This window comes from Telmatherina bonti (assembly GCF_933228915.1).
Source record: "Telmatherina bonti genome assembly, chromosome: 5".
Classification (NCBI taxonomy): Eukaryota; Metazoa; Chordata; class Actinopteri; order Atheriniformes; family Telmatherinidae; genus Telmatherina; species Telmatherina bonti.
The window spans coordinates 2,395,720-2,422,344 of NC_136623.1; the positions used below are offsets into that span (position 1 = coordinate 2,395,720).

Below are 26,625 nucleotides of genomic sequence, written 5' to 3' on the forward strand. Positions count from 1 at the left end.
GCTCAAGCTGTGGTTTCTGGCTCAAGCTGTGGTTCTTGGCTAGAGCTGTGGTTCCTGGTTCAAGCTGTGGTTCCTGGCTCAAGCTGTGGTTCCTGGCTCTAGTTGTGGTTCCTGTCTCTAGTTGTGGTTCCTAGCTGTAGTTGTGGTTTCTGGTTCTAGTTGTGGTTCCTGGCTCTAGTTGTGGTTCCTAGCTTTAGTTGTGCTTCATGGTTGTAGTTGTGGTTCCTTGCTCTGGTTGTGGTTCTTATCTCTAGCTGTGGTTCCTAGTTTCTGCTGTGGTTCCTGGCTCTAGCTGTGCTCCTAGCACTAGTTTAGGTTCCTACCTCTGGCTATGGTCCCTGGCTCTAGCTTTGGTTCCTGGCTCTAGCTTTGGTTCCTGGCTCTAGTTTAGGTTCCTGCCTCTAGTTTAGGTTCCTGGCTTTAGCTGGGGTTCCTGGCTCGAGTTGTGGTTCCTGGCTCGAGTTGTGGTTCCTGGCTCAAGCTGCGGTTCCTGGCTCAAGCTGCGGTTCCTGGCTCTAGTTGTGGTTCCTGGCTCTGGTTGTGGTTCCTGGCTCTAGTTGTGGGTCCTGGCTCACATTGTGGTTCCTGGCTGTAGTTGTGGTTCCTGGCTCAAGATTCGGTTCCTGGCTTTAGCTGTTGTTCCTGGCTCAAGCTGTGGTTCCTGGCTCAAGCTGTGGTTCCTGGCTCTAGTTGTGGTTCCTGGCTCTGATTGTGGGTTCCTGGCTCTGATTGTGGTTCCTGGCTTTAGTTGTGGTTCCTGGCTCTGATTGTGGTTCCTAGCTCTAGTGGTGGTTCCTAGCTGTAGTTGTGGTTTCTGGCTCTAGTTGTGGTTCCTGGCTCTAGTTGTGGTTCTAGCTTTAGTTGTGCTTCATGGTTCCAGTTGTGGTTCCTGGCTCTGGATTTGGTTCCTAGCACTAGTTTAGGTTCCTACCTCTGGCTATGGTTAATGGCTCTGGCTTTGTTTTCTCGATCTAGCTTTGGTTCCTGGCTCTATCTTTGGTTCCTGGCTCTAGTTTCGGTTCCTGGCTCTAGCTTTGGTTCCTGGCTCAAGCTTTGGTTCCTGGCTCAAGCTTTGGTTCCTGGCTCCAGCTGTGGTTCCTGGCTCAAGCTGTGGTTCCTGGCTCAAGCTGTGGTTCCTGGCTCTAGTTGTGGTTCCTGCCTCTAGTTTAGGTTCCTGCCTCTAGTTTAGGTTCCTGGCTCAAGTTGTGGTTCCTGGTTCTGGTTGTGGTTCCTGGCTCTAGCTGTGGTTCCTGGCTCTAGCAGCGGTTCCTCGCTGTAGCTGCGGTTCCTGGCTCTAGCTGCGGTTCCTGGCTCTAGCTGTGGTTCCTGGCTATTGCCGTAGTTCCTGGCTCTAGCTGCGGTTCCTGGCTCTGGTTGTGGTTCCTAGATCTAGTTGTGGTTCCTGGCTCTAGTATTGGTTCCTGGCTCGAGCTGTGGTTCATGGCTCTAGCTGTGGTTCCTGGCTCTAGTTGTGGTTCCTGGCTCTAGCTATCGTTTCTGGCTCTGGTTGTGGTAATGGCTATACCTGTGGTTCCTGGCTCTGGTTGTGGTTCCTGGTTCTAGTTGTGGTTCCTGGCTCAAGCTGTGGTTTCTGGCTAGAGTTGTGGTTCCTGGCTCAAGCTGTGGTTTCTGGCTCAAGCTGTGGTTTCTGGCTCAAGCTGTGGTTCTTGGCTAGAGCTGTGGTTCCTGGTTCAAGCTGTGGTTCCTGGCTCAAGCTGTGGTTCCTGGCTCTAGTTGTGGTTCCTGTCTCTAGTTGTGGTTCCTAGCTGTAGTTGTGGTTTCTGGTTCTAGTTGTGGTTCCTGGCTCTAGTTGTGGTTCCTAGCTTTAGTTGTGCTTCATGGTTGTAGTTGTGGTTCCTTGCTCTGGTTGTGGTTCTTATCTCTAGCTGTGGTTCCTAGTTTCTGCTGTGGTTCCTGGCTCTAGCTGTGCTCCTAGCACTAGTTTAGGTTCCTACCTCTGGCTATGGTCCCTGGCTCTAGCTTTGGTTCCTGGCTCTAGCTTTGGTTCCTGGCTCTAGTTTAGGTTCCTGCCTCTAGTTTAGGTTCCTGCCTCTAGTTTAGGTTCCTGGCTTTAGCTGGGGTTCCTGGCTCGAGTTGTGGTTCCTGGCTCGAGTTGTGGTTCCTGGCTCAAGCTGCGGTTCCTGGCTCAAGCTGCGGTTCCTGGCTCTAGTTGTGGTTCCTGGCTCTGGTTGTGGTTCCCGGTTCTGGTTGTGGTCCCTGGCTCTAGCTGTGGTCCCTGGCTCTGGTTGTGGTTCCCGGTTCTGGTTGTGGTCCCTGGCTCTAGCTGTGGTTCCTGGCTCTGGTTGTGGTTCCTGGCTCTACTTGCGGTTCCTGGCTCTAGCTGCGGTTCCTGGCTGTAGCTGCGGTTCCTGGCTGTAGCTGCGGTTCCTGGCTCTAGCTGTGGTTCCCAGCTGTTGCCGTAGTTCCTGGTTCTAGCTGCGGTTCCTGGCTCTTGCTGTTGTTCCTGGCTCTAGCCGTGGTTCCTGGCTCTGGTTGTGGTTCCTGGATCTAGTTGTGTTTCCTGGCTCTAGCTGTGGTTCCTGCCTCTAGTTTAGGTTCCTGGCTTTAGCTGTGATTCCTGGGTCTGGTTGTGGTTCCTGGCTCTAGTTGTGGTTCCTGGCAAGAGTTGTGGTTCGTAGCTCAAGCTGTGGTTTCTGGCTCAAGCTTTGGTTTCTGGCTCAAGCTGTGGTTCTTGGCTTAAGCTGTGGTTCCTGGTTCAAGCTGTGGTTCCTGGCTCAAGCTGTGGTTTCTGGCTCAAGCTGTGGTTTCTGGCTGTAGCTTTGGTTCCTGGCTCAAGCTTTGGTTCCTGGCTCCAGTTGTGGTTCCTGCCTCTAGTTTAGGTTCCTGGCTCAAGTTGTGGTTCCTGGTTGTGGTTGTGGTTCCTGGCTCTTGCTGTGGTTCCTGGCTCTAGTTGTGGTTCCTGGCAAGAGTTGTGGTTCTTGGCTCAAGCTGTGGTTTCTGGCTCAAGCTTTGGTTTCTGGCTCAAGCTGTGGTTCTTGGTTTAAGCTGTGGTTCCTGGTTCAAGCTGTGGTTCCTGGCTCAAGCTGTGGTTTCTGGCTCAAGCTGTGGTTTCTGGCTGTAGCTTTGGTTCCTGGCTCCAGTTGTGGTTCCTGCCTCTAGTTTAGGTTCCTGCCTCTAGTTTAGGTTCTTGGCTCAAGTTGTGGTTCCTGGTTCTGGTTGTGGTTCCTGGCTCTTGCTGTGGTTCATGGCTCTAGTTGTGGTTCCTGGCAAGAGTTGTGGTTCTTGGCTCAAGCTGTGGTTTCTGGCTCAAGCTTTGGTTTCTGGCTCAAGCTGTGGTTCTTGGCTTAAGCTGTGGTTCCTGGTTCAAGCTGTGGTTCCTGGCTCAAGCTGTGGTTTCTGGCTCAAGCTGTGGTCTCTGGCTGTAGCTTTGGTTCCTGGCTCCAGTTGTGGTTCCTGCCTCTAGTTTAGGTTCCTGCCTCTAGTTTAGGTTCTTGGCTCAAGTTGTGGTTCCTGGTTCTGGTTGTGGTTCCTGGCTCTTGCTGTGGTTCCTGGCTCTTGCTGTGGTTCCTGGCTCTAGTTGTGGTTCCTGGCTCTAGCTATCGTTTCTGGCTCTGGTTGTGGTAATGGCTATACCTGTGGTCCCTGGCTCTGGTTGTGGTTCCTGGTTCTAGTTGTGGTTCCTGGCTCCATTTGTTGTTCCTGGCTCTCGTTGTGTTTCCTGGCTCTAGCTGTGGCTCCTGCCTCTAGTTTAGGTTCCTGCCTCTAGTTTTGGTTCCTGGCTCAAGTTGTGGTTCCTGGTTCTGGTTGTGGTTCCTGGCTCTTGCTGTGGTTCCTGGCTCTAGTTGTGGTTCCTGGCTCTAGCTATCGTTTCTGGCTCTGGTTGTGGTAATGGCTATACCTGTGGTCCCTGGCTCTGGTTGTGGTTCCTGGCTCTAGCTGTGGTTCCTGCCTCTAGTTTAGGTTCCTGGCTTTAGCTGTGGTTACTGGGTCTGGTTGTGGTTCCTGGCTCAAGCTGTGGTTCCTGGCTCAACCTGTGGTTCTATGCTCTTGTTGTGGTTCCTGTCTCTAGTTGTGGTTCCTAGCTTTAGTTGTGCTTCATGGTTGTAGTTGTGGTTCCTGGCTCTGGTTGTGGTTCTTATCTCTAGCTGTGGTTCCTAGTTTCTGCTGTGTTTCCTGGCTCTAACTGTGCTCCTAGCACTAGTTTAGGTTCCTGCCTCTGGCTATGGTCCCTGGCTCTAGCTTTGGTTCCTGCCTCTAGTTTAGGTTCCTGGCTCGAGTTGTGGTTCCTGGCTTTAGCTGGGGTTCCTGGCTGTGGTTGTGGTTCCTGGCTCGAGTTTTGGTTCCTGGATCTAGCTGTGGTTCCTGGCTCAAGCTGTGGTTCCTGGCTCAAGCTGTGGTTCCTGGCTCGAGTTGTGGTTCCTGGCTCGAGTTGTGGTTCCTGGCTTAAGCTGTGGTTCCTGGCTTTAGCTGTGGTTCCTGGCTCTTGCTGCGGTTCCTGGCTCTAGCTGTGGTTCCTGGCTCGAGCTGTGGTTCCTGGCTCGAGTTGTGGTTCCTTGCTCAAGCTGTGGTTCCTGGCTCAAGCTGTGGTTCCTGGCTCGAGTTGTGGTTCCTGGCTTAAGCTGTGGTTCCTGTCAAGAGTTGTGGTTTCTTGCTCAAGCTGTGGTTCCTGGTTCAAGCTGTGGTTCCTGGCTCAAGCTGTGGTTCCTGTCAAGAGTTGTGGTTCTTGGCTCAAGCTCTGGTTCCTGGTTCAAGCTGTGGTTCCTGGCTCAAGCTGTGGTTCCTGTCAAGAGTTGTGGTTTCTGGTTCAAGCTGTGTTTTATGGCTGTAGCTTTGGTTCCTGGCTCAAGCTTTGGTTCCTGGCTCCAGCTGTGGTTCCTGGCTCCAGCTGTGGTTACTGCCTCTAGTTTAGGTTCCTGCCTCTAGTTTAGGTTCCTGGCTCAAGTTGTGGTTCCTGGTTCTGGTCGTGGTTCCTAGCTCTTGCTGTGGTTCCTGGCTCTAGCAGCAGTTCCTGGCTCTTGCTGCGGTTCCTGGCTCTAGCTGCGGTTCCTGGCTCTAGTTGTGGTTACTGCCTCTAGTTTAGGTTCCTGCCTTTAGTTTAGGTTCCTGGCTCAAGTTGTGGTTCCTGGTTCTGGTTGTGGTTCCTGGCTCTTGCTGTGGTTCCTGGCTCTAGCAGCGGTTCCTGGCTCCTGCTGCGGTTCCTGGCTCCAGCTGTGGTTCCTGGCTCCAGCTGTGGTTCCTGGCTCTAGTTGTGGTTCCTGTCAAGAGTTGTGGTTTCTGGTTCAAGCTGTGTTTTATGGCTGTAGCTTTGGTTCCTGGCTCAAGCTTTGGTTCCTGGCTCCAGCTGTGGTTCCTGGCTCCAGCTGTGGTTCCTGCCTCTAGTTTAGGTTCCTGCCTCTAGTTTAGGTTCCTGGCTCAAGTTGTGGTTCCTGGTTCTGGTCGTGGTTCCTAGCTCTTGCTGTGGTTCCTGGCTCTAGCAGCGGTTCCTGGCTCTTGCTGCGGTTCCTGGCTCTAGTTGTGGTTACTGCCTTTAGTTTAGGTTCCTGCCTTTAGTTTAGGTTCCTGGCTCAAGTTGTGGTTCCTGGTTCTGGTTGTGGTTCCTGGCTCTTGCTGTGGTTCCTGGCTCTAGCAGCGGTTCCTGGCTCTTGCTGCGGTTCCTGGCTCTAGCTGCGGTTCCTGGCTCTAGCTGTGGTTCCTGGCTCAAGTTGTGGTTCCTGGTTCTGGTTGTGGTTCCTTGATCTAGTTGTGGTTCCTGGCTCTAGTTGTGGTTCCTGGCTCTAGTTGTGGTTCCTGGCTCTAGCTATCGTTTCTGGCTCTGGTTGTGGTTCCTTGATCTAGTTGTGGTTCCTGGCTCTAGCTGCGGTTCCTGGCTCTGGTTGTGGTTCCTTGATCTAGTTGTGGTTCCTGGCTCTAGTTGTGGTTCCTGGCTCGAGCTGTGGTTCATGGCTCTAGCTGTGGTTCCTGGCTCTAGTTGTGGTTCCTGGCTCTAGCTATCGTTTCTGGCTCTGGTTGTGGTTCCTTGATCTAGTTGTGGTTCCTGGCTCTAGTTGTGGTTCCTGGCTCAAGATTCGGTTCATGGCTCTACCTGTGGTTCCTGGCTCTGGTTGTGGTTCCTGGTTCTAGTTGTGGTTCCTGGCTCCATTTGTTGTTTCTGGATCTCGTTGTGTTTCCTGGCTCTAGCTGTGGTTCCTGCCTCTAGTTTAGGTTCCTGGCTTTAGCTGTGGTTACTGGGTCTGGTTGTGGTTCCTGGCTCTAGTTGTGGTTCCTGGCTAGAGTTGTGGTTCCTGGCTCAAGCTGTGGTTTCTGGCTCAAGCTGTGGTTTCTGGCTCAAGCTGTGGTTTCTGGCTCAAGCTGTGGTTTCTGGCTCAAGCTGTGGTTCTTGGCTAGAGCTGTGGTTCCTGGCTCAAGCTGTGGTTCCTGGTTCAAGCTGTGGTTCCTGGCTCAAGCTGTGGTTCCTGGCTCAAGCTGTGGTTCCTGTCAAGAGTTGTGGTTTCTGGCTCAAGCTGTGTTTTATGGCTGTAGCTTTGGTTCCTGGCTCAAGCTTTGGTTCCTGGCTCCAGCTGTGGTTCCTGGCTCTAGTTGTGGTTACTGCCTCTAGTTTAGGTTCCTGGCTCAAGTTGTGGTTCCTGGTTCTGGTTGTGGTTCCTAGCTCTTGCTGTGGTTCCTGGCTCTAGCAGCGGTTCCTGGCTCTTGCTGCGGTTCCAGGCTCTAGCTGCGGTTCCTGGCTCTAGTTGTGGTTACTGCCTCTAGTTTAGGTTCCTGCCTTTAGTTTAGGTTCCTGGCTCAAGTTGTGGTTTCTGGCTCTTGCTGTGGTTCCTGGCTCTAGCAGCGGTTCCTGGCTCTTGCTGCGGTTCCTGGCTCTAGCTGCGGTTCCTGGCTCTAGCTGTGGTTCCTGGCTCTAGTTGTGGTTCCTGGCTCTAGCTGTGGTTCCTGGCTCTAGCAGCGGTTCCTGGCTCTAGCTTTGGTTCCTGGCTCTAGCTGTGGTTCCCAGCTGTTGCCGTAGTTCCTGGTTCTTGCTGCGTTTCCTGGCTCTTGCTGTCGTTCCTGGCTCTAGCCGTGGTTCCTGGCTCTGGTTGTGGTTCCTGGATCTAGTTGTGTTTCCTGGCTCTAGCTGTGGTTCCTGCCTCTAGTTAAGGTTCCTGGCTTTAGCTGTGATTCCTGGGTCTGGTTGTGGTTCCTGCCTCTAGTTGTGGTTCCTGGCAAGAGTTGTGGTTCCTGGCTCAAGATGTGGTTTCTGGCTCAAGATGTGATTTCTGGCTCAAGCTGTGGTTCTTGGCTTAAGCTGTGGTTCCTGGTTCAAGTTGTGGTTCCTGGCTCAAGCTGTGGTTTCTGGCTCAAGCTGTGGTTCCTGGCTCAAGCTGTGGTTTCTGGCTCAAGCTGTGGTTTCTGGCTCAAGCTGTGGTTCTTGGCTCAAGCTGTGGATCCTGGCTCAAGCTGTGGTTCCTGTCAAGAGTTGTGGTTCCTGGCTCAAGCTGTGGTTTCTGGCTCAAGCTTTGGTTTCTGGCTCAAGCTGTGGTTCTTGGCTTAAGCTGTGGTTCCTGGTTCAAGCTGTGGTTCCTGGCTCAAGCTGTGGTTTCTGGCTCAAGCTGTGGTTTCTGGCTGTAGCTTTGGTTCCTGGCTCAAGCTTTGGTTCCTGGCTCCAGTTGTGGTTCCTGCCTCTAGTTTAGGTTCCTGCCTCTAGTTTAGGTTCCTGGCTCAAGTTGTGGTTCCTGGTTCTGGTTGTGGTTCCTTGATCTAGTTGTGGTTCCTGGCTCTACTTGTGGTTCCTGGCTCGAGTTGTGGTTCCTGGCTCTAGCTATCGTTTCTGGCTCTGGTTGTGGTTCCTTGATCTAGTTGTGGTTCCTGGCTCTAGCTGCGGTTCCTGGCTCTGGTTGTGGTTCCTTGATCTAGTTGTGGTTCCTGGCTCTAGTTGCGGTTACTGCCTCTAGTTTAGGTTCCTGGCTCTAGTTGTGGTTCCTGGCTCTAGCTGCGGTTCCTGGCTCTAGTTGTGGTTACTGCCTCTAGTTTAGGTTCCTGCCTTTAGTTTAGGTTCCTGGCTCAAGTTGTGGTTCCTGGCTCTGGTTGTGGTTCCTGGCTCTTGCTGTGGTTCCTGGCTCTAGCAGCGGTTCCTGGCTCTTGCTGCGGTTCCTGGCTCTTGCTGCGGTTCCTGGCTCTAGCTGTGGTTCCTGGCTCTAGTTGTGGTTCCTGGCTCTAGCTGTGGTTCCTGGCTCTAGCAGCGGTTCCTGGCTCTAGCTGTGGTTCCTGGCTCTACTTGCGGTTCCTGGCTCTAGCTGTGGTTCCTGGCTCTAGCAGCGGTTCCTGGCTCTAGCTTTGGTTCCTGGCTCTAGCTGCGATTCCTGGCTCTAGCTGTGGTTCCCAGCTGTTGCCGTAGTTCCTGGTTCTTGCTGCGTTTCCTGGCTCTTGCTGTCGTTCCTGGCTCTAGCCGTGGTTCCTGGCTCCGGTTGTGGTTCCTGGATCTAGTTGTGTTTCCTGGCTCTAGCTGTGGTTCCTGCCTCTAGTTAAGGTTCCTGGCTTTAGCTGTGATTCCTGGGTCTGGTTGTGGTTCCTGGCTCTAGTTGTGGTTCCTGGCAAGAGTTGTGGTTCCTGGCTCAAGATGTGGTTTCTGGCTCAAGATGTGATTTCTGGCTCAAGCTGTGGTTCTTGGCTTAAGCTGTGGTTCCTGGTTCAAGTTGTGGTTCCTGGCTCAAGCTGTGGTTTCTGGCTCAAGCTGTGGTTTCTGGCTCAAGCTGTGGTTCTTGGCTTAAGCTGTGGTTCCTGGTTCAAGTTGTGGTTCCTGGCTCAAGCTGTGGTTTCTGGCTCAAGCTGTGGTTTCTGGCTCAAGCTGTGGTTTCTGGCTCAAGCTGTGGTTCTTGGCTTAAGCTGTGGTTCCTGGTTCAAGTTGTGGTTTCTGGCTCAAGCTGTGGTTTCTGGCTCAAGCTGTGGTTTCTGGCTCAAGCTGTGGTTTCTGGCTCAAGCTGTGATTTCTGGCTCAAGCTGTGGTTTCTGGCTCAAGCTGTGATTTCTGGCTCAAGCTGTGGATCCTGGCTCAAGCTGTGGTTCCTGTCAAGAGTTGTGGTTCCTGGCTCAAGCTGTGGTTTCTGGCTCAAGCTTTGGTTCCTGGCTCAAGCTGTGGTTTCTGGCTCAAGCTTTGGTTCCTGGCTCAAGCTGTGGTTTCTGGCTCAAGCTGTGGTTTCTGGCTGTAGCTTTGGTTCCTGGCTCAAGCTGTGGTTCCTGTCTCCAGTTGTGGTTCCTGCCTCTAGTTTAGGTTCCTGCCTCTAGTTTAGGTTCCTGGCTCAAGTTGTGGTTCCTGGTTCTGGTTGTGGTTCCTTGATCTAGTTGTGGTTCCTGGCTCTAGTTGTGGTTCCTGGCTCTAGTTGTGGTTCCTGGCTCTACTTGTGGTTCCTGGCTCTAGTTGTGGTTCCTGGCTCTAGCTATCGTTTCTGGCTCTGGTTGTGGTTCCTTGATCTAGTTGTGGTTCCTGCCTCTAGCTGCGGTTCCTGGCTCTGGTTGTGGTTCCTTGATCTAGTTGTGGTTCCTGGCTCTAGTTGTGGTTCCTGGCTCGAGCTGTGGTTCATGGCTCTAGCTGTGGTTCCTGGCTCTAGTTGTGGTTCCTGGCTCTAGCTATCGTTTCTGGCTCTGGTTGTGGTTCCTTGATCTAGTTGTGGTTCCTGGCTCTAGTTGTGGTTCCTGGCTCAAGATTCGGTTCATGGCTCTACCTGTGGTTCCTGGCTCTGGTTGTGGTTCCTGGCTCTAGTTGTGGTTCCTGGCTAGAGTTGTGGTTCCTGGCTCAAGCTGTGGTTTCTTGCTCAAGTTGTGGTTCCTGGCTAGAGCTGTGATTCCTGGTTCAAGCTGTTGTTCCTGGCTCAAGCTGTGGTTCCTGGCTCTAGTTGTGGTTCCTGTCTCTAGTTGTGGTTCCTAGCTGTAGTTGTGGTTTCTGGTTCTAGTTGTGGTTCCTGGCTCTAGCTGTGGTTCCTTGCTCTACTTGTGGTTCCTGGCTCTACTTGCGGTTCCTGGCTCTACTTGTGGTTCCTGGCTCTACTTGCGGTTCCTGGCTCTACTTGCGGTTCCTGGCTCTACTTGCGGTTCCTGGCTCTACTTGCGGTTCCTGGCTCTAGTTGTGGTTCCTGGCTCTAGCTTTGGTTCCTGGCTCTAGCTGCGGTTCCTGGCTCTAGTTGTGGTTCCTGGCTCTAGCTGCGGTTCCTGGCTCTAGCTGCGGTTCCTGGCTCTAGCTGTTGTTCCCAGCTGTTGCCGTAGTTCCTGGCTCTAGCTGTGGTTCCTGCCTCTAGTTTAGGTTCCTGGCTTTAGCTGTGGTTCCTGCCTCTAGTTTAGGTTCCTGGCTTTAGCTGTGATTCCTGGGTCTGGTTGTGGTTCCTGGCTCAAGCTGTGGTTCTTGGCTTAAGCTGTGGTTCCTGGTTCAAGCTGTGGTTCCTGGCTCTAGCTGTGGTTCCTGGCTCTAGTTGTGGTTCCTGTCTCTAGTTGTGGTTCCTAGCTGTAGTTGTGGTTTCTGGTTCTAGTTGTGGTTCCTGGCTCTAGCTGTGGTTCCTGGCTCTACTTGCGGTTCCTGGCTCTACTTGCGGTTCCTGGCTCTACTTGCGGTTCCTGGCTCTACTTGCGGTTCCTGGTTCTACTTGCGGTTCCTGGCTCTAGTTGCGGTTCCTGGCTCTAGCTTTGGTTCCTGGCTCTAGCTTTGGTTCCTGGCTCTAGCTGCGGTTCCTGGCTCTAGCTGTGGTTCCCAGCTGTTGCCGTAGTTCCTGGTTCTAGCTGCGGTTCCTGGCTCTTGCTGTCGTTCCTGGATCTAGTTGTGGTTCCTGGCTCTAGCTGTGGTTCCTGCCTCTAGTTTAGGTTCCTGGCTTTAGCTGTGATTCCTGGGTCTGGTTGTGGTTCCTGGCTCAAGCTGTGGTTCTTGGCTTAAGCTGTGGTTCCTGGTTCAAGCTGTGGTTCCTGGCTCTAGCTGTGGTTCCTGGCAAGAGTTGTGGTTCCTGGCTCTAGCTGTGGTTCCTGGCAAGAGTTGTGGTTCCTGGCTCTAGCTGTGGTTCTTGGCTCAAGATGTGGATCCTGGCTCAAGCTGTGGTTCCTGGCTCTGGTTGTGGTCCCTGGCTCTAGCTTTGGTTCCTGGCTCTAGCTTTTGTTCCTGGCTCTAGCTGTGGTTCCTGGCTCTCGTTTGGTTCCTGGTTTTGGTTTTAATTCCTAGTTTTAGTTAATACAACATACCTCAGAGACACAGACTGGATCTTGTTCAGCTCAATCTTCCTCTTTAGAACCTCGCGAATCTGCCCTTTTTCCAGACCCTGCTTCACCTTCTCTCGACCAATTAAGTAGAGGAATTTCGGGGTTAGGATCAGGTCTTGTTTCACGGTCTGAGAAAACAGAGGAGGAAAAACACCTCAAAGAAGCAGAACTGGTTTATTCACTGGTTTTGTTTGCGAGCACACAGACTCTTCCCTTTTGACCAACAAAGTTCTACATTCCAATGACAGCTGGATCTTGAGCAGAAACCACATCTAGGAGGGACCTGCTGGTTCTGATTCTTTTGACCTATTGATATCGTTCACTGACAGAAAACAAGATTCTGTTGTTGTCTGTAAGAGGATTAGATTCTGAGGTGGAACCTTTTTGTGAGATGGACTTTAGACTCAGTATCCAGTCAGATTTCAAAGTAACCGTTCCAGACCCAAGATTGGGAGATAACTGCATCCAGACTGAGGACTGGGCCGTAAACTGGGTCTGGGCTGAAGAACAGTTTGTGAAGCGGGTCTAGACATTTCTAATTCCTGATGAAAGATGAAACCTGATGCATCAGTTCTTGGTCATGTTGCCATGTTTGAGGTTTTCAGGAAGTGGGTCTGCTCCAGAAACAGAAGAAGAATTGAAGACGTGTTTATACCCTGAACCTCCGGTCAAATTTCAGCACGACGTCTGCAAAGTCGATCTTCTCTCTGCGGCCGACGAACTGCCTGATCTCGGGATGGTTTTCAGTTCCGATGTAGTCGCCCACAAAGTTCCTGTTGATGCTGTTTTTGCGGCGTTCCTTCTTGTTCAGCAGGACGTCAGAAGCTGGAAAAAACAACCAGGGTTGGTTCAGAACTCAACCAGACTCTGTGCAAGTCTGTTGGGTCAGTCTTACCTTCCTCCCTCATCTGGACATACTTGCGGACGGCGATGTGTTTACGCCATGCCTTCTGGATGACACGAGCGTAGCCGTTATACTTCCTCTCCCTCATCTCCTCCAGCAGAAAGAGCTGCAGAGAGAAAACACACCAAAACCTGAACCATGTCTGCTGAGACCAGACCCTTCAGGATCAGCGTCTCATACCGATTCAGGAGCTTTGATGAAGAGTTTGGTTTTTCCCAGCTGGAACTGGTCCTGATCCATGTTGACCGAGTGGAGGAGGTGCAGGACTCCCTTGCGCTCCTCACCCCTCCAGCGTGGCCAGGTCTCCTTGGTCAGGATGGCGTACCTGCAGTGCAGAAGTCCCTGTTAGTAGGACTTGGTTCCAGTTTTGGTTTGGACTGTGTTTGATATCTGACCTTTGCAGGAATTTGTTGAAGACTCTGCGGTAGGCATATCCAGCTCGACGGACTCTGATGTTCTCTCGGAGGCCAAGGTACTCCACCTGGTGTCTGACCCGGTTGTCCTCCCAGTCCCGAGGGCGTTTGGTTTCATTGGGTTTGATGCAACGGATGTAGTGGGGTGTGCACTTCATCAGGGTCTGAACCAGACTGTTGGCTTGTACCTAAGGGGGGCAGGGGGGTAACGGGTTACAGTTTGGTTTCCTGCTTGTTTTCTCATGTTTGTTTATTCCAGATGATCTGGTTGACCTTGATCTTGCTGCTGGCGGTGGAGGGTCGGCCTCTCTTCTCTGCCTCCAGATTTTCGGGGAACAAAGCTCTGATAAACAGACTGACCACAAACACATCATAGACACTGCTGTCACCGACACGTCACGGTGACGTCACCGACACGTCACGGTGACGTCACCGACACGTCACGGTGACGTCACCGACATGGCCTGTAAGGACCATGACACCAGAGCTGGTGTCTTGTTTTAACCTGTGAGGACATGTCCCTGTGAGGCGGACATGTCCTCACAGTGAAAGTCATTAACCCCTGGTCCTCATATATCAAATGAAAACTACTTTATTAATCCCCAAAGGGAAACATTGCAGTATATAATAATAATAACTAGAGGAGGTCTTGTTCCGGAGGCTGATGGCTGCTGGCAGGAATGATCTTCTGTATCTTTCAGTCTTACATGGGACCTGAAGAAGCCTCTCACTGAACACACTTTGTTGTTTCATCACTGTGTTGTGGAGAGGGTGTGAAGAATCCTCCATCATCTTCATCAGCTTGTGCAGCATTCTTCTTTGGACAATCAGCTCCAGCGGCTCCAGAGTTACTCCAAGCACAGAAGCAGCTTTCTGGACCAGTTTGTTGATTCTCTTCAAGTCTCTGGTTCTGATGCTACTACCCCACAGATGCTGCAAAGCTGACTGCACTCTCCACAACAGACTTATAGAAGATATGCAACATCTTGGTGCAGACGTTAAACCATCTCAGCTTCCTTAAGAAGTACAGTCTGCTCTGACCTTTCTTGTAGATGTAGTCATAAAAACACATAAACAGCATTTTGAGAACTTACAACTCGCTGCTCTGCATCAGCTCGATGATGTCATTGAACAGGACGTCTCTGTTCCTCTCACAGAATCCACTGACATCATAGGACACCTGGAGACACAGGAGGTGTGTTCGTTAAGGGGAAGTCAGTGAACAGGCAGGTGTGCGGAGGTATATTCGGGATGGATGAGAACCTTGCCAGCATAGTGATGAACAACGAAGCCTTTGTTCCAGCTGCTGAAGTGCTCGTGGGATCCGATCTGTCCTTGCAGCTTCTGAAGCAGCGTCTGGTCCGCCCCCTCGCCTTTAGCGTGCATCGTAGCGCACACGTCATCCAGGATGCTCATGATCCCAGGAGGATTCTGGGAAATTATTAGACAAATTATGTCATCCCCCAATTTTCTGTGGACGCCCACTGTCCACAGAAAACTCTTTTATTTGCATTTTAAAACTTTTTAATTTCATATTTATTTATTGTATTATTATCATCATAATTATAATTATTATTATTAGCATATAGTCGTTGTTTTTTTTTTTTTTTTTTACTGTAATTCTGTTCAGTATCTGGTCGACTCACCAGTTTGGACTCGATGAGGTCACAGACCACCTTGTTGTTAAAATATTCAATGGGTGACCACCTGATTCCCTCCTGAACATATTCCTCCTGCAGACGCAACAACAGCGTCAGCAGAGAAACAAACATTTTGTTTATCTGGACAAACATGTAAACATGCAGCATTTCCATCCATCCTGAAGGATGTTGAAGCAGCATCAAAAAATGCAACATATCATCAACATCATGTCACCTAAGATGCCACCGTAACCAACATGCTGCTGTGTCAGCAAGCAGCAGCAACGCACACCTGCTGGTTCCAGGAAAACCTCACCTGTTCAGCCTTCAGAGTGAGTTCGATGAAAATCTGCTGCAGCTTTTCGTTGACAAAGTTGATGCAAAACTGCTCGAAGCCATTTTGCTGTGAACAAACAAGCAGTCGGAGTATGATGCGAGCTGCTGAATCACATTCAGCTGGTTTCATTACCCTGACTGGTAGTACCAGATTCCCCCTGTAGGGGGCACACGTCCCTTATCCTGTGATTGAGGAGGAAATAATGACGTAAACGCGGCGTTTTGGTTGTAACGAGAAGGAAGTTTCACATAGAAGACGTAGAAAAACACTACTCATTATCAAACCAATGAGTCCATTTATCGGTCACTGAGAGCTGGAGCCTGTCCCAGCAGTATTTGGGCAAGACGTGGGGTACACCTGGGCAGGTCAATTCACTTTAATTCAACTTTATTTATATAGTGTCAAATCACGGCAATGCCATCTCAAGACGCTTTACAGACAGAGGGGAAAACATAATGAAGGCCAATTCATAACAGCCTATATAAGGAAACCAACAGATTGAGTTGAGTCCAACTCCATCTCCCATCCTGAGCAAGCACACTGGCGACAGTGGGAAGGAAAAAACTCCCTTTTAACAGGAAGGAAACCTCCGGCAGAACCCGGCTCAGGACAGGCAGCCATCTGCCTCTGCTGTGTGGGGGGAAGAGGACAGAAAGACAACAGACAACAGGAACTGCTACTCCCGGCCAGGGAGACCTGCTGAGACAGGAGACATACATGTTAATGATGCAACACTGTTATGGGGGGAGGGGGGATAAAAGAGAGAGATAAAGAGAAAGAAGCTCAGTGTATCAGGAAATGTCCCTCAGCAGTCTAAACCTATAGCAGCATAACTAAGGGATGCTAACCATCCCTAGTTATAGGACTTATCAAAAAGATAAGTCTTCAGCCTAGTCTTAAAGGTGGGGAGGGTGTCTGCTTCCCTAACACTAACTGGGAGCTTATTCCATAAGAGAGGGGCCTGATAACCAAAGGCTCTGCCTCCTGCTCGGCTCTTTGAGACTCTAGGAACCACAAGTAAGCCTGCAGTCTGTGAACGAAGTACTCTGCTTGGTATATAAGGAACAATGAGGTCTTTGATATATAGTGGTGCCTGGTTGTGGAGGGCTTTATATGTAAGGAGAAGGATTTTAAATTCTATTCTAGATTCAACAGGCAGCCAATGAAGAGAGGCTAAAACTGGAGAAATATGATCTCTCCTGCTGGTTCTGGTCAGGACTCTGGCTGCAGAATTCTGGATCAGCGGAAGGCTTTTCAGGGCATATTTAGGACAGCCCAGTAATAGAGAGTTACAGTAATCTAGTCTCGAAGTAACAAAAGCGTGAACCAGTTTTTCTGCATCACTCTGAGACAGAATGTCCCTAATTTTGGCTATATTACGTAAATGAAAGAAGGCTGTTTTAGTAACCTGCTTAATATGTGGGCCAAAGGACAGGTCAGGGTCAAATATTACTCCAAGGTTTCTCACTGTAGCACTGGAAGCTAAAGTAATGCCATCCAGGTTCATTACAAAACTGGAGAATTTAGCTCTGAGTTTTTCAGATCCAACGAGAATTACTTCAGTCTTATCTGAGTTTAAGAGGAGAAAATTTCTAGACATCCAAGTCTTTATGTCTATGAGACAATTTTGTAGCCTATTGGGCTGATTTGTTTCATCTGGTTTAAAGGATAAGTATATCTGAGTATCATCTGCATAACAATGAAAGTTTATTCCATGCTGTCTAATAATTTTGCCTAAAGGGAGCATATATAGCGTGAAGAGTACTGGTCCAAGTACAGAACCTTGAGGAACTCCATGACTTACTGTAGTTTGTGAGGAGGACTTGTCATTTACATGAACGAACTGAAGTCTAGCAGATAAATGTGATTTAAACCAGCTTAACGCTGTACCTGTAATTCCAACCACATGGTCACCAGTCTATCGCTAATACAAAGAGACAACACTCACATTCACTCCTAGGGACAATTTGAAAGTAACCCGTTAACCCAACATCATATCTTTGGACGGTGGGAGGAAGCCGGAGAACACAGAGAGAACCTATGAATACATGGAGAGAACATGGAAACTCCACACAGAAATGCCACTGATTGAGCCTCCCTCCAGCCGAGGATCGAACCAGCAACCTTCTTGCTGCAGTGGTAACCATTACACCACCGTACAGCCCTAGAAAAACTCAATTATATATTTATTCTAATAGTGGTTCTTTCCTGTCTTTTTCTGTTCACCTTCCGTTTACTCTCTTTTCTTTCCTCCTGTCTATCCAGTTATTTTTCCTTTAGGGACAATGTGCTCGGTGACAACTAACTTCCATCCACAGTCCCAACTTAGCTAACAGCTAGCTTCCATCCACAGTCCCAACTTAGCTAAAATCTAGTTTCCATCCACAGTCCCAACTTAGCTAACAGCTAGCTTCCATCCACAGTCCCAACTTAGCTAACAGCTAGCTTCCATCCACAGTCCCAACTTGGCTAACAGCTAGCTTCCATCCACAGTCCCGACTTAGCTAACAGCTAGCTTCCATCCAGAGTCCTGACTTAGCTAAAAGCTAGTTTCCATCCACAGTCCCAACTTAGCTAACATCTAGCTTCCATCCAGAGTCCTAACTTAGCTAACAGCTAGCTTCCATCCAGAGTCCCAACTTAGCTAACAGCTAGCTTCCATCCACAGTCCCAACTTAGCTAACAGCTAACTTCCATCCACAGTCCCAACTTAGCTAACAGCTAGCTTCCGTCCACAGTCCCAACTTAGCTAACAGCTAGCTTCCATCCAGAGTCCCAACTTAGCTAACAGCTAGCTTCCATCCACAGTCCCAACTTGACTAACAGCTAGCTTCCATCCACAGTCTCAACTTAGCTAACAGCTAGCTTCCATCCAGAGTCCCAACTTAGCTAACAGCTAGCTTCCATCCACAGTCCCAACTTAGCTAACAGCTAACTTCCATCCACAGTCCCAACTTAGCTAACAGCTAGCTTCCGTCCACAGTCCCAACTTAGCTAACAGCTAGCTTCCATCCAGAGTCCCAACTTAGCTAACAGTTAGCTTCCATCCACAGTCCCAACTTAGCTAACAGCTAGCTTCCATCCAGAGTCCCAACTTAGCTAACAGCTAGCTTCCATCCACAGTCCCAACTTAGCTAACAGCTAACTTCCATCCACAGTCCCAACTTAGCTAACAGCTAGCTTCCGTCCACAGTCCCAACTTAGCTAACAGCTAGCTTCCATCCAGAGTCCCAACTTAGCTAACAGCTAGCTTCCATCCACAGTCCCAACTTAGCTAACAGTTAGCTTCCATCCACAGTCCCAACTTAGCTAACAGTTAGCTTCCATCCAGAGTCCCAACTTAGCTAACAGCTAGCTTCCATCCACAGTCCCAACTTAGCAACTTATTCCTCTTAACGTTCAGTAGAATAAATACGTGAATTCAGAAATCCAGTACAAAACAATACTGAAACATCCAAAAAAGTCCTACATGCATAAAGCTTCTCCTCCTGAAGCTCAACATTACAAGTTAGAACAAAAAAAAAGGATTTTTGTCTCTGTGGCCATTTAAATGGTTTCTAATGTAACTGAGTTTTTACTTAGTTTTATTTCTATACCAATTCAGGTGCATCATGTTAACTCTGTATTTGAGAACCAGGAAGGCCTGGAGCGCTGCCTCACAGCTAAGTTGTACCTGAAAGATCTCGAAGCCGTAGATGTCCAGGACTCCAATGTTTAGCTCCTCCTGGTCCTTCTGCATGGCTTTATTAATACACTGGAGCAAAGAAACAGAAGAGAAGCTGAATAAGCAGTAAAACCAGAGAAATGCTGAGTCAGGAGTAAAACCAGAGAAATGCTGAGTCAGCAGTAAAACCAGAGAAATGCTGAGTCAGCAGTAAAACCAGAGAAATGCTTAGTCAGCAGTAAAACCAGAGAAATGCTGAGTCAGCAGTAAAACCAGAGAAATGCTGAGTCAGCAGTAAAACCAGAGAAATGCTGAGTCAGCAGTAAAACCAGAGAAATGCTGAGACAGCAGTAAAACCAGAGAAATACTTAGTCAGCAGTAAAACCAGAGAAATGCTGAGTCAGCAGTAAAACCAGAGAAATGCTGAGTCAACAGTAAAACCAGAGAAATGCTGAGTCAGCAGTAAAACCAGAGAAATGCTGAGTCAGCAGTAAAACCAGAGAAATGCTGAGTCAGCAGTAAAACCAGAGAAATGCTGAGTCAGCAGTAAAACCAGAGAAATGCTGAGTCAGCAGTAAAACCAGAGAAATGCTGAGTCAGCAGTAAAACCAGAGAAATACTGAGTCAGCAGTAAAACCAGAGAAATGCTGAGTCAGGAGTAAAACCAGAGAAATGCTGAGTCAGCAGTAAAACCAGAGAAATGCTGAGTCAGCAGTAAAACCAGAGAAATGCTGAGTCAGCAGTAAAACCAGAGAAATGCTGAGTCAGCAGTAAAACCAGAGAAATGCTGAGTCAGCAGTAAAACCAGAGAAATACTTAGTCAGCAGTAAAACCAGAGAAATGCTGAGTCAGGAGTAAAACCAGAGAAATACTGAGTCAGCAGTAAAACCAGAGAAATGCTGAGTCAGCAGTAAAACCAGAGAAATGCTTAGTCAGCAGTAAAACCAGAGAAATGCTGAGTCAGCAGTAAAACCAGAGAAATGCTGAGTCAGCAGTAAAACCAGAGAAATGCTGAGACAGCAGTAAAACCAGAGAAATACTTAGTCAGCAGTAAAACCAGAGAAATGCTGAGTCAGCAGTAAAACCAGAGAAATGCTGAGTCAACAGTAAAACCAGAGAAATGCTGAGTCAGCAGTAAAACCAGAGAAATGCTGAGTCAGCAGTAAAACCAGAGAAATGCTGAGTCAGCAGTAAAACCAGAGAAATGCTGAGTCAGCAGTAAAACCAGAGAAATGCTGAGTCAGCAGTAAAACCAGAGAAATGCTGAGTCAGCAGTAAAACCAGAGAAATACTGAGTCAGCAGTAAAACCAGAGAAATGCTGAGTCAGGAGTAAAACCAGAGAAATGCTGAGTCAGCAGTAAAACCAGAGAAATGCTGAGTCAGCAGTAAAACCAGAGAAATGCTGAGTCAGCAGTAAAACCAGAGAAATGCTGAGTCAGCAGTAAAACCAGAGAAATGCTGAGTCAGCAGTAAAACCAGAGAAATACTTAGTCAGCAGTAAAACCAGAGAAATGCTGAGTCAGGAGTAAAACCAGAGAAATACTGAGTCAGCAGTAAAACCAGAGAAATGCTGAGTCAGCAGTAAAACCAGAGAAATGCTGAGTCAGCAGTAAAACCAGAGAAATGCTGAGTCAGCAGTAAAACCAGAGAAATGCTGAGTCAGCAGTAAAACCAGAGAAATACTGAGTCAGCAGTAAAACCAGAGAAATGCTGAGTCAGCAGTAAAACCAGAGAAATGCTGAGTCAGCAGTAAAACCAGAGAAATGCTGAGTCAGCAGTAAAACCAGAGAAATGCTGAGTCAGCAGTAAAACCAGAGAAATGCTGAGTCAGCAGTAAAACCAGAGAAATGCTGAGTCAGCAGTAAAACCAGAAGGCTGCTGGGACTTACGGTGACGAGGAAGTCAAAGAGCCGGGCGTACAGGGCTTTGGACAGGGCGTCTCTAGAGAAACAGGCCTGTTCTGTGTTTAGGGTGACAGAGATGGACTCGGTCTTCCCGCCCCACTTACTGTCCATCATCCTGCTAGTCAGCTTACTGCAAAGCCCGTCCTGAGGAATTCCCAGCAGGAAGGACGGGAACGCCAGGACTGCCGACACAAGCAGAGAACGGAGGAGATGCATTCAGCGTGTGTCCTCTCTGAGCAGCAGTGCATCATGGGATATCAGAGTGGGGGTCTTACAGTCCTGACTCTCCACCACAGCGTAGTTGTTCTCCTCCCTGAAGCCGATGTTTCCCAGATGAAGGATTCCTGCAACCAGCTGAAGAACCGAATCCTGGTCGTCCAGAGACAGACCCACAACCGACATGGCCTCCTGAGACACAGATGGACAGGTACGGACAGGTGTGTACAGGTACAGACAGGTGTGTACAGGTACGGACAGGTGTGTACAGGTACAGACAGGTGTGTACAGGTACAGACAGGCGTGTACAGGTACGGACAGGCGTGTACAGGTACGGACAGGTGTGTACTGGTACAGACAGGTGTGTACAGGTACGGACAGGTGTGTACAGGTACGGACAGGTGTGTACAGGTACAGACAGGTGTGTACAGGTACGGACAGGTGTGTACAGGTACGGACAGGCGTGTACAGGTACGGACAGGTGTGTACAGGTACGGACAGGTGTGTACTGGTACAGACAGGTGTGTACAGGTGTGTACAGGTACGGACAGGTGTGTACAGGTGTGTACAGGTACGGACAGGTGTGTACAGGTACGGACAAGTGTGTACAGGTACGGACAGGTGTGTACAGGTGTGTACTGGTACAGACAGGTGTGTACAGGTACAGACAGGTGTGTACAGGTGTGTAAAGGTACGGACAGGTGTGTACTGGTACGGACAGGTGTGTACAGGTACGGACAGGTGTGTACAGGTACGGACAAGTGTGTACAGGTACAGACAGGTGTGTACAGGTGTGTACTGGTACAGACAGGTGTGTACAGGTACAGACAGGTGTGTACAGGTGTGTAAAGGTACGGACAGGTGTGTACTGGTACGGACAGGTGTGTACAGGTACGGACAGGTGTGTACAGGTACAGACAGGTGTGTACAGGTGTGTACTGGTACGGAAAGGTGTGTACAGGTACAGACAGGTGTGTACAGGTGTGTAAAGGTACGGACAGGTGTGTACAGGTACAGACAGGTGTGTACAGGTGTGTACTGGTACGGACAGGTGTGTACAGGTACAGACAGGTGTGTACAGGTACAGACAGGTGTGTACAGGTGTGTACAGGTACGGACAGGTGTGTACTGGTACGGACAGGTGTGTACTGGTACGGACAGGTGTGTACTGGTACGGACAGGTGTGTACAGGTACGGACAGGTGTGTACAGGTACAGACAGGTGTGTACAGGTGTGTACAGATACGGACAGGTGTGTACAGGTACGGACAGGTGTGTACAGGTGTGTACAGGTACGGACAGGTGTGTACAGGTGTGTACAGGTACGGACAGGTGTGTACAGGTACGGACAGGTGTGTACAGGTACGGACAGGCGTGTACAGGTGTGTACAGGTGTGTACAGATACGGACAGGCGTGTACAGGTACAGACAGGCGTGTACAGGTACGGACAGGTGTGTACAGGTGTGTACAGGTGTGTACAGATACGGACAGGCGTGTACAGGTACAGACAGGCGTGTACAGGTACGGACAGGTGTGTACAGGTGTGTACAGGTGTGTACAGGTACGGACAGGTGTGTACAGGTACGGACAGGCGTGTACAGGTGTGTACAGGTGTGTACAGATACGGACAGGCGTGTACAGGTACAGACAGGTGTGTACAGGTACAGACATGTGTGTACAGGCGTGTACAGGTAAGGACAGGTGTGTACAGGTACAGACAGGTGTGTACTGGTACAGACAGGTGTGTACAGGTATGGACAGGTGTGTACTGGTGTTGACAGGTGTGTACAGGTACGGACCATGGTATCAATGAAGTCCTTCTTGTCGCTGACGTCCTCCACGGTGTAGGTTCCTGATTGGTTGAGGTAATAATAATAGTCGGGGGTGGTAATGCCGAGGTTCTCCCTCTGCTCCCCGCTGGCTCCTCCCAGAAGCTGACATCACACAGGTGAGTGTCAGACAGGTGTTGAGTCAACGCCACTGGAAGGAAGAGGTGTGTGTGCGTACCTGGTAGTAGATGTGGAAGTTTCTCTCTCCAGGATTCTGGGAGATGACTCGGCTTTTCTCCAGAAGGAAGTTTGAGATTTTGCCTCCATCAGGAGCTCCTCCGCGACTAAACTGGATCTCAAAGTATTTTCCCTGATGGAGGAGCACCGTGTGTGTGCACGTAGAGCTGGTGTGTGTGTCCGTGCACGCACGCATGTAGACGGTGTGTGTGTGTGTTTTAACTCACGAATCTGCTGGAGTTGTTGTTCCGGACTGTCTTGGCGTTCCCGAAGGCCTCCAGCAGCGGGTTGGACTGCAGAATAATGTCTTTGACATGCTGCTCATGGCAACAGCCAGCCGTAACCATGGAAACAAAATCATCATCAGCACGTGTATGCGTGTATGTTACGTAACAGTTGCCATGGTAACAACAGTAACGGCTGGGAGTTAAGCCGAGACCGAACCTGGACAGAGGAACCCAGACAGGAGAACCCAGACAGGAGAACCCGGACAGGAGAACCCAGACAGAGGAACCCAGACAGGAGAACCCAGACAGGAGAACCCAGACAGACGAACCCGGACAGGAGAACCCAGACAGGAGAACCCAGACAGAGGAACCCGGACAGGAGAACCCGGACAGATGAACCCAGACAGGAGAACCCGGACAGATGAACCCAGACAGAGGAACCCAGACAGGAGAACCCGGACAGACGAACCCAGACAGGAGAACCCGGACAGATGAACCCAGACAGGAGAACCCAGACAGACAAACCCAGACAGGAGAACCCGGACAGGAGAACCCGGACAGACGAACCCAGACAGGAGAACCCGGACAGATGAACCCAGACAGGAGAACCCGGACAGGAGAACCCGGACAGAGGAACCCAGACAGAGGAACCCAGACAGGAGAACCCGGACAGACGAACCCAGACAGGAGAACCCAGACAGAGGAACCCAGACAGGAGAACCCAGACAGACGAACCCAGACAGGAGAACCCGGACAGGAGAACCCGGACAGACGAACCCAGACAGGAGAACCCGGACAGGAGAACCCGGACAGGAGAACCCGGACAGGAGAACCCATACAGTAGAACCCAGACAGAAGAACCCATACAGAAGAACCAAGACAGAAGAACCCAGACAGAAGAACCCAGACAGAAGAACCCAGACAGAAGAACCCAGACAAAAGAACCCAGACAGAAGAACCCAGACAAAAGAACCCGGACAGGAGAACCCAGACAGAAGAACCCAGACAAAAGAACTCTGGATATCTTGACATGTATCAGTGTGTTATGTCATGAAGGAAGAGTTGAGTCTGGATCTGAACAGAATCCAGAGTAGAACCCGCACCGACCTGGACCTTGTCTCCACCTCCGGACACCTTGGACACATAGCTCATGATGTATTTGGCAGCGACGGTTTTTCCAGCACCGCTTTCGCCACTGGAACACAAACAGAACCAGAACATTGGTCCTGGTCTTGGTTCAGGTTCTGTTCCTGATGACACTGCAGAAGCTCCGCCTACCTGATGATGACACACTGGTTCTCGCTGTCAATCATCATGTTTCTGTACATGTTGTCAGCCAGAGCGTAGATGTGGGGGGGGTTCTCGTACTGAGCCTGTTGGGGGTGGGGGGGGGGGGGGGGGGGGTATGAGTATGTGACCGTGTGTATGTGTGTGTGTGTGTGTGTGTGTGTGTGTGTGTGTGTGTGTGTGTGTGTGTGCGCGTCTCACCGCTCCCTGGTACAGCTCCACCTCGCTGTCGGTGAAATACGGCAGCTGTTTGAATGGATTCACTGAGATCAGAACCGGACCGATGTAAGTCTGGCACAGCTGGGTCAAGGAGCAGAACCAGACCTAGGACAAAAACCAGAACCCGGTACCAGGAACCAAACCTAGGACCAGAATCTGGTACCTAGAAGCAGAACCACGGTGAGTCGGAGGAAGACCAGGAAGGATACAAAGATGTAGTCGTCCAAGTATCTCTTCTTCAGGTTGTCCGTGATGCCGTCCTCGGTGATCTTGGACAGGAGGACCATGTCGTCCACCCCGCTCACCTTCACATTCTGAGCCAACCAATGGTAGCGCTCCTTACTGCCCTGAGGGGGCAGGGAACACAAGGAGGGACGGATCCATCAGTTTACACTTCTTCACATGACCGCTAACCATGGCGGCAGGTTGGGGGCGTCCGTAGAGGACCGAGCGGTCCTGAGGGGACGGGATGAATCTGCATCTCATGTTGACGGAACCCGGACCGGCTGAGGTTCTGCTGCCTCTCAGAGCAACATGTCGGTTCCAGCTACATACATGTGCAGCAGAACACAGACGGAACCTCACTTCATCTTCATCCCTTGTTTCATTCAAAGACCCAAAATACTGTTTGCTGGCGTCCAACCTTTCCTCACGATGCCTGGGCCTGGTCCCTGCTGTTTCCATGGTGACAGAAGAGGAGTGCCTGATTCCTATTGGCTGGTTCACTTGTCATCATAGTGTGAGGTCATCAGACCCCCCGGCGCCCCCTCCCCAGGGATGTCCCGGGGCCCCTCCCTCAGCGGGTCCAGCGCCGCTGAATTCCCAGCATTCCTGTGTCCTGTGAGGACACGTTGCGCTGCACGCCGCTGCACGCCGCTGTGTGTGTGTGTGTGTGTGTGTGTGTGTGTGTGTGTGTGTGTGTGTGTTTGTCAACACAACAAACTCAGCTTAAAAGAAGGAAACAAAAATAAAAGCCAAACGAGGAGGATAAAACAGAAAAATGTCGACATTCAGAACGGTTTGGTCCTCAGAGGACAGCAGGGGTTCTGAGGGTCCGTCTCCGCCTGCTGCGCTCCGATTGGTCGCTTCAGTCAGTTTTACAGTAATCTTGGCGGTGAAAGCCGTTTCCATGGTAATAAGTACAAATAAAAAACTATTTCGACTTCCTGTTTTTATTTAATTTATTTCACTTTGAATTAAAGTTCCGATTCCAACAGATCTAAACCTGAACAGAAGCCTGCAGAACAGAACTAGGACCGAGACCATGACCGGTACTGGGACTGAAACCAGGACCAGGACCGGGATGGGACTGGTAAACCAGGACCGGGATGGGACTGGTAAACCAGGATCAGGACCAGGATCCGACTGGTAAACCAGGACCGGGATGGGACTGGTAAACCAGGACCGGGATGGGACTGGTAAACCAGGATCAGGACCAGGATCCGACTGGTAAACCAGGACCGGGATAGGACTGGTAAACCAGGACCAGGACCCGACTGGTAAACCAGGACCGGGATAGGACTGGTAAACCAGGACCAGGACCCGACTGGTAAACCAGGACCGGGATGGGACTGGTAAACCAGGACCAGGACCAGGATCGGACTGGTAAACCAGGACCGGGATGGGACTGGTAAACCAGGACCAGGACCGGACTGGTAAACCAGGACCAGGATTGGACTGGTAAACCAGGACCAGGATCGGACTGGTAAACCAGGACCAGGACCAAGATTGGACTGGTAAACCAGGACCAGGATTGGACTGGTAAACCAGGACCAGGATCGGACTGGTAAACCAGGACCAGGACCAAGATTGGACTGGTAAACCAGGACCAGGATTGGACTGGTAAACCAGGACCAGGATCGGACTGGTAAACCAGGACCAGGACCAAGATTGGACTGGTAAACCAGGACCAGGATTGGACTGGTAAACCAGGACCAGGATTGGACTGGTATTACAGTCCAGTTTTCAGTGTGAAGGAATGAAGTCTGTAAACTCACCATGACTGCTCTTTTACTTCCTGCTTCAAGACAGAGTTGAGAAATCTGGACTCGGGTGGCCCAGGTGGACCCAGGTGGACCCAGGTAGACACAGACTGACGTTGGACAAGCTCAGTCCAGATAAGATTCACTTGATCTTGGTTTGGGTCGGTTTCCTGTCAGGAATGGTTCTCTGTTTTCTTCCTTCAGACTTCAGCGTCTCAAGTCTCTGCAGGTGTGGACAGGTAAGGCCCTCCCCCTCCTTGTCACACCTGTGGAACTCTGGGTAATGTAGTCTGAGGGAAGTCCAGTCCTGCTGCGCCTCAGAGGCTGATCTGCAGGACCATTTAGAGGGTTTGATTCTCACTGGTCTCTCTTTGCAAGACGAGGAACAGAAAATGATTTTATTCGTAAAAAAAAAAAGGTTGAATAAAATAAAGACAGGAAAAGAGCGGGAATAGAATGAACTGGACTAGAATGAACATTAATGAAATGGACTGGAGTGACCTGGACTAGAATTAGCTGGACTGGAATGAACTGGACAACAATGAATTAAACTGGAATGTACTGGACTAGAATGATCTGGAGTGGAATAAACTTAACTGGAATGAGCTGGAGTAGGGTGACCGGGACGAGAATGAGCTGGACTAGAATGAATTGGTCTA

The 26,625-nt window shown here is 50.2% G+C and overlaps 1 protein-coding gene across 1 annotated transcript in view; it reads right to left on the reverse strand.

The window, feature by feature from the left end:
- myo1eb (myosin IEb) overlaps window positions 1-26,625 on the reverse strand; it is a gene marked incomplete at both ends in the record, with an annotated part of 133,905 nt that overhangs the window by 64,933 nt on the left and 42,347 nt on the right. Inside the window, 20 exons of the mRNA XM_079240529.1 lie at window positions 11,149-11,294; window positions 11,822-11,991; window positions 12,062-12,176; window positions 12,251-12,395; window positions 12,466-12,671; window positions 12,757-12,838; window positions 13,578-13,663; window positions 13,747-13,914; window positions 14,130-14,216; window positions 14,440-14,526; window positions 18,134-18,214; window positions 20,015-20,211; window positions 20,305-20,437; window positions 22,045-22,179; window positions 22,253-22,384; window positions 22,479-22,568; window positions 23,586-23,673; window positions 23,757-23,851; window positions 23,967-24,056; window positions 24,194-24,331. Of these exons, the coding sequence (XP_079096655.1) occupies window positions 11,149-11,294; window positions 11,822-11,991; window positions 12,062-12,176; window positions 12,251-12,395; window positions 12,466-12,671; window positions 12,757-12,838; window positions 13,578-13,663; window positions 13,747-13,914; window positions 14,130-14,216; window positions 14,440-14,526; window positions 18,134-18,214; window positions 20,015-20,211; window positions 20,305-20,437; window positions 22,045-22,179; window positions 22,253-22,384; window positions 22,479-22,568; window positions 23,586-23,673; window positions 23,757-23,851; window positions 23,967-24,056; window positions 24,194-24,331 (2,471 nt within the window). The remainder of the gene's footprint in view (window positions 1-11,148; window positions 11,295-11,821; window positions 11,992-12,061; window positions 12,177-12,250; window positions 12,396-12,465; window positions 12,672-12,756; window positions 12,839-13,577; window positions 13,664-13,746; window positions 13,915-14,129; window positions 14,217-14,439; window positions 14,527-18,133; window positions 18,215-20,014; window positions 20,212-20,304; window positions 20,438-22,044; window positions 22,180-22,252; window positions 22,385-22,478; window positions 22,569-23,585; window positions 23,674-23,756; window positions 23,852-23,966; window positions 24,057-24,193; window positions 24,332-26,625) is intronic.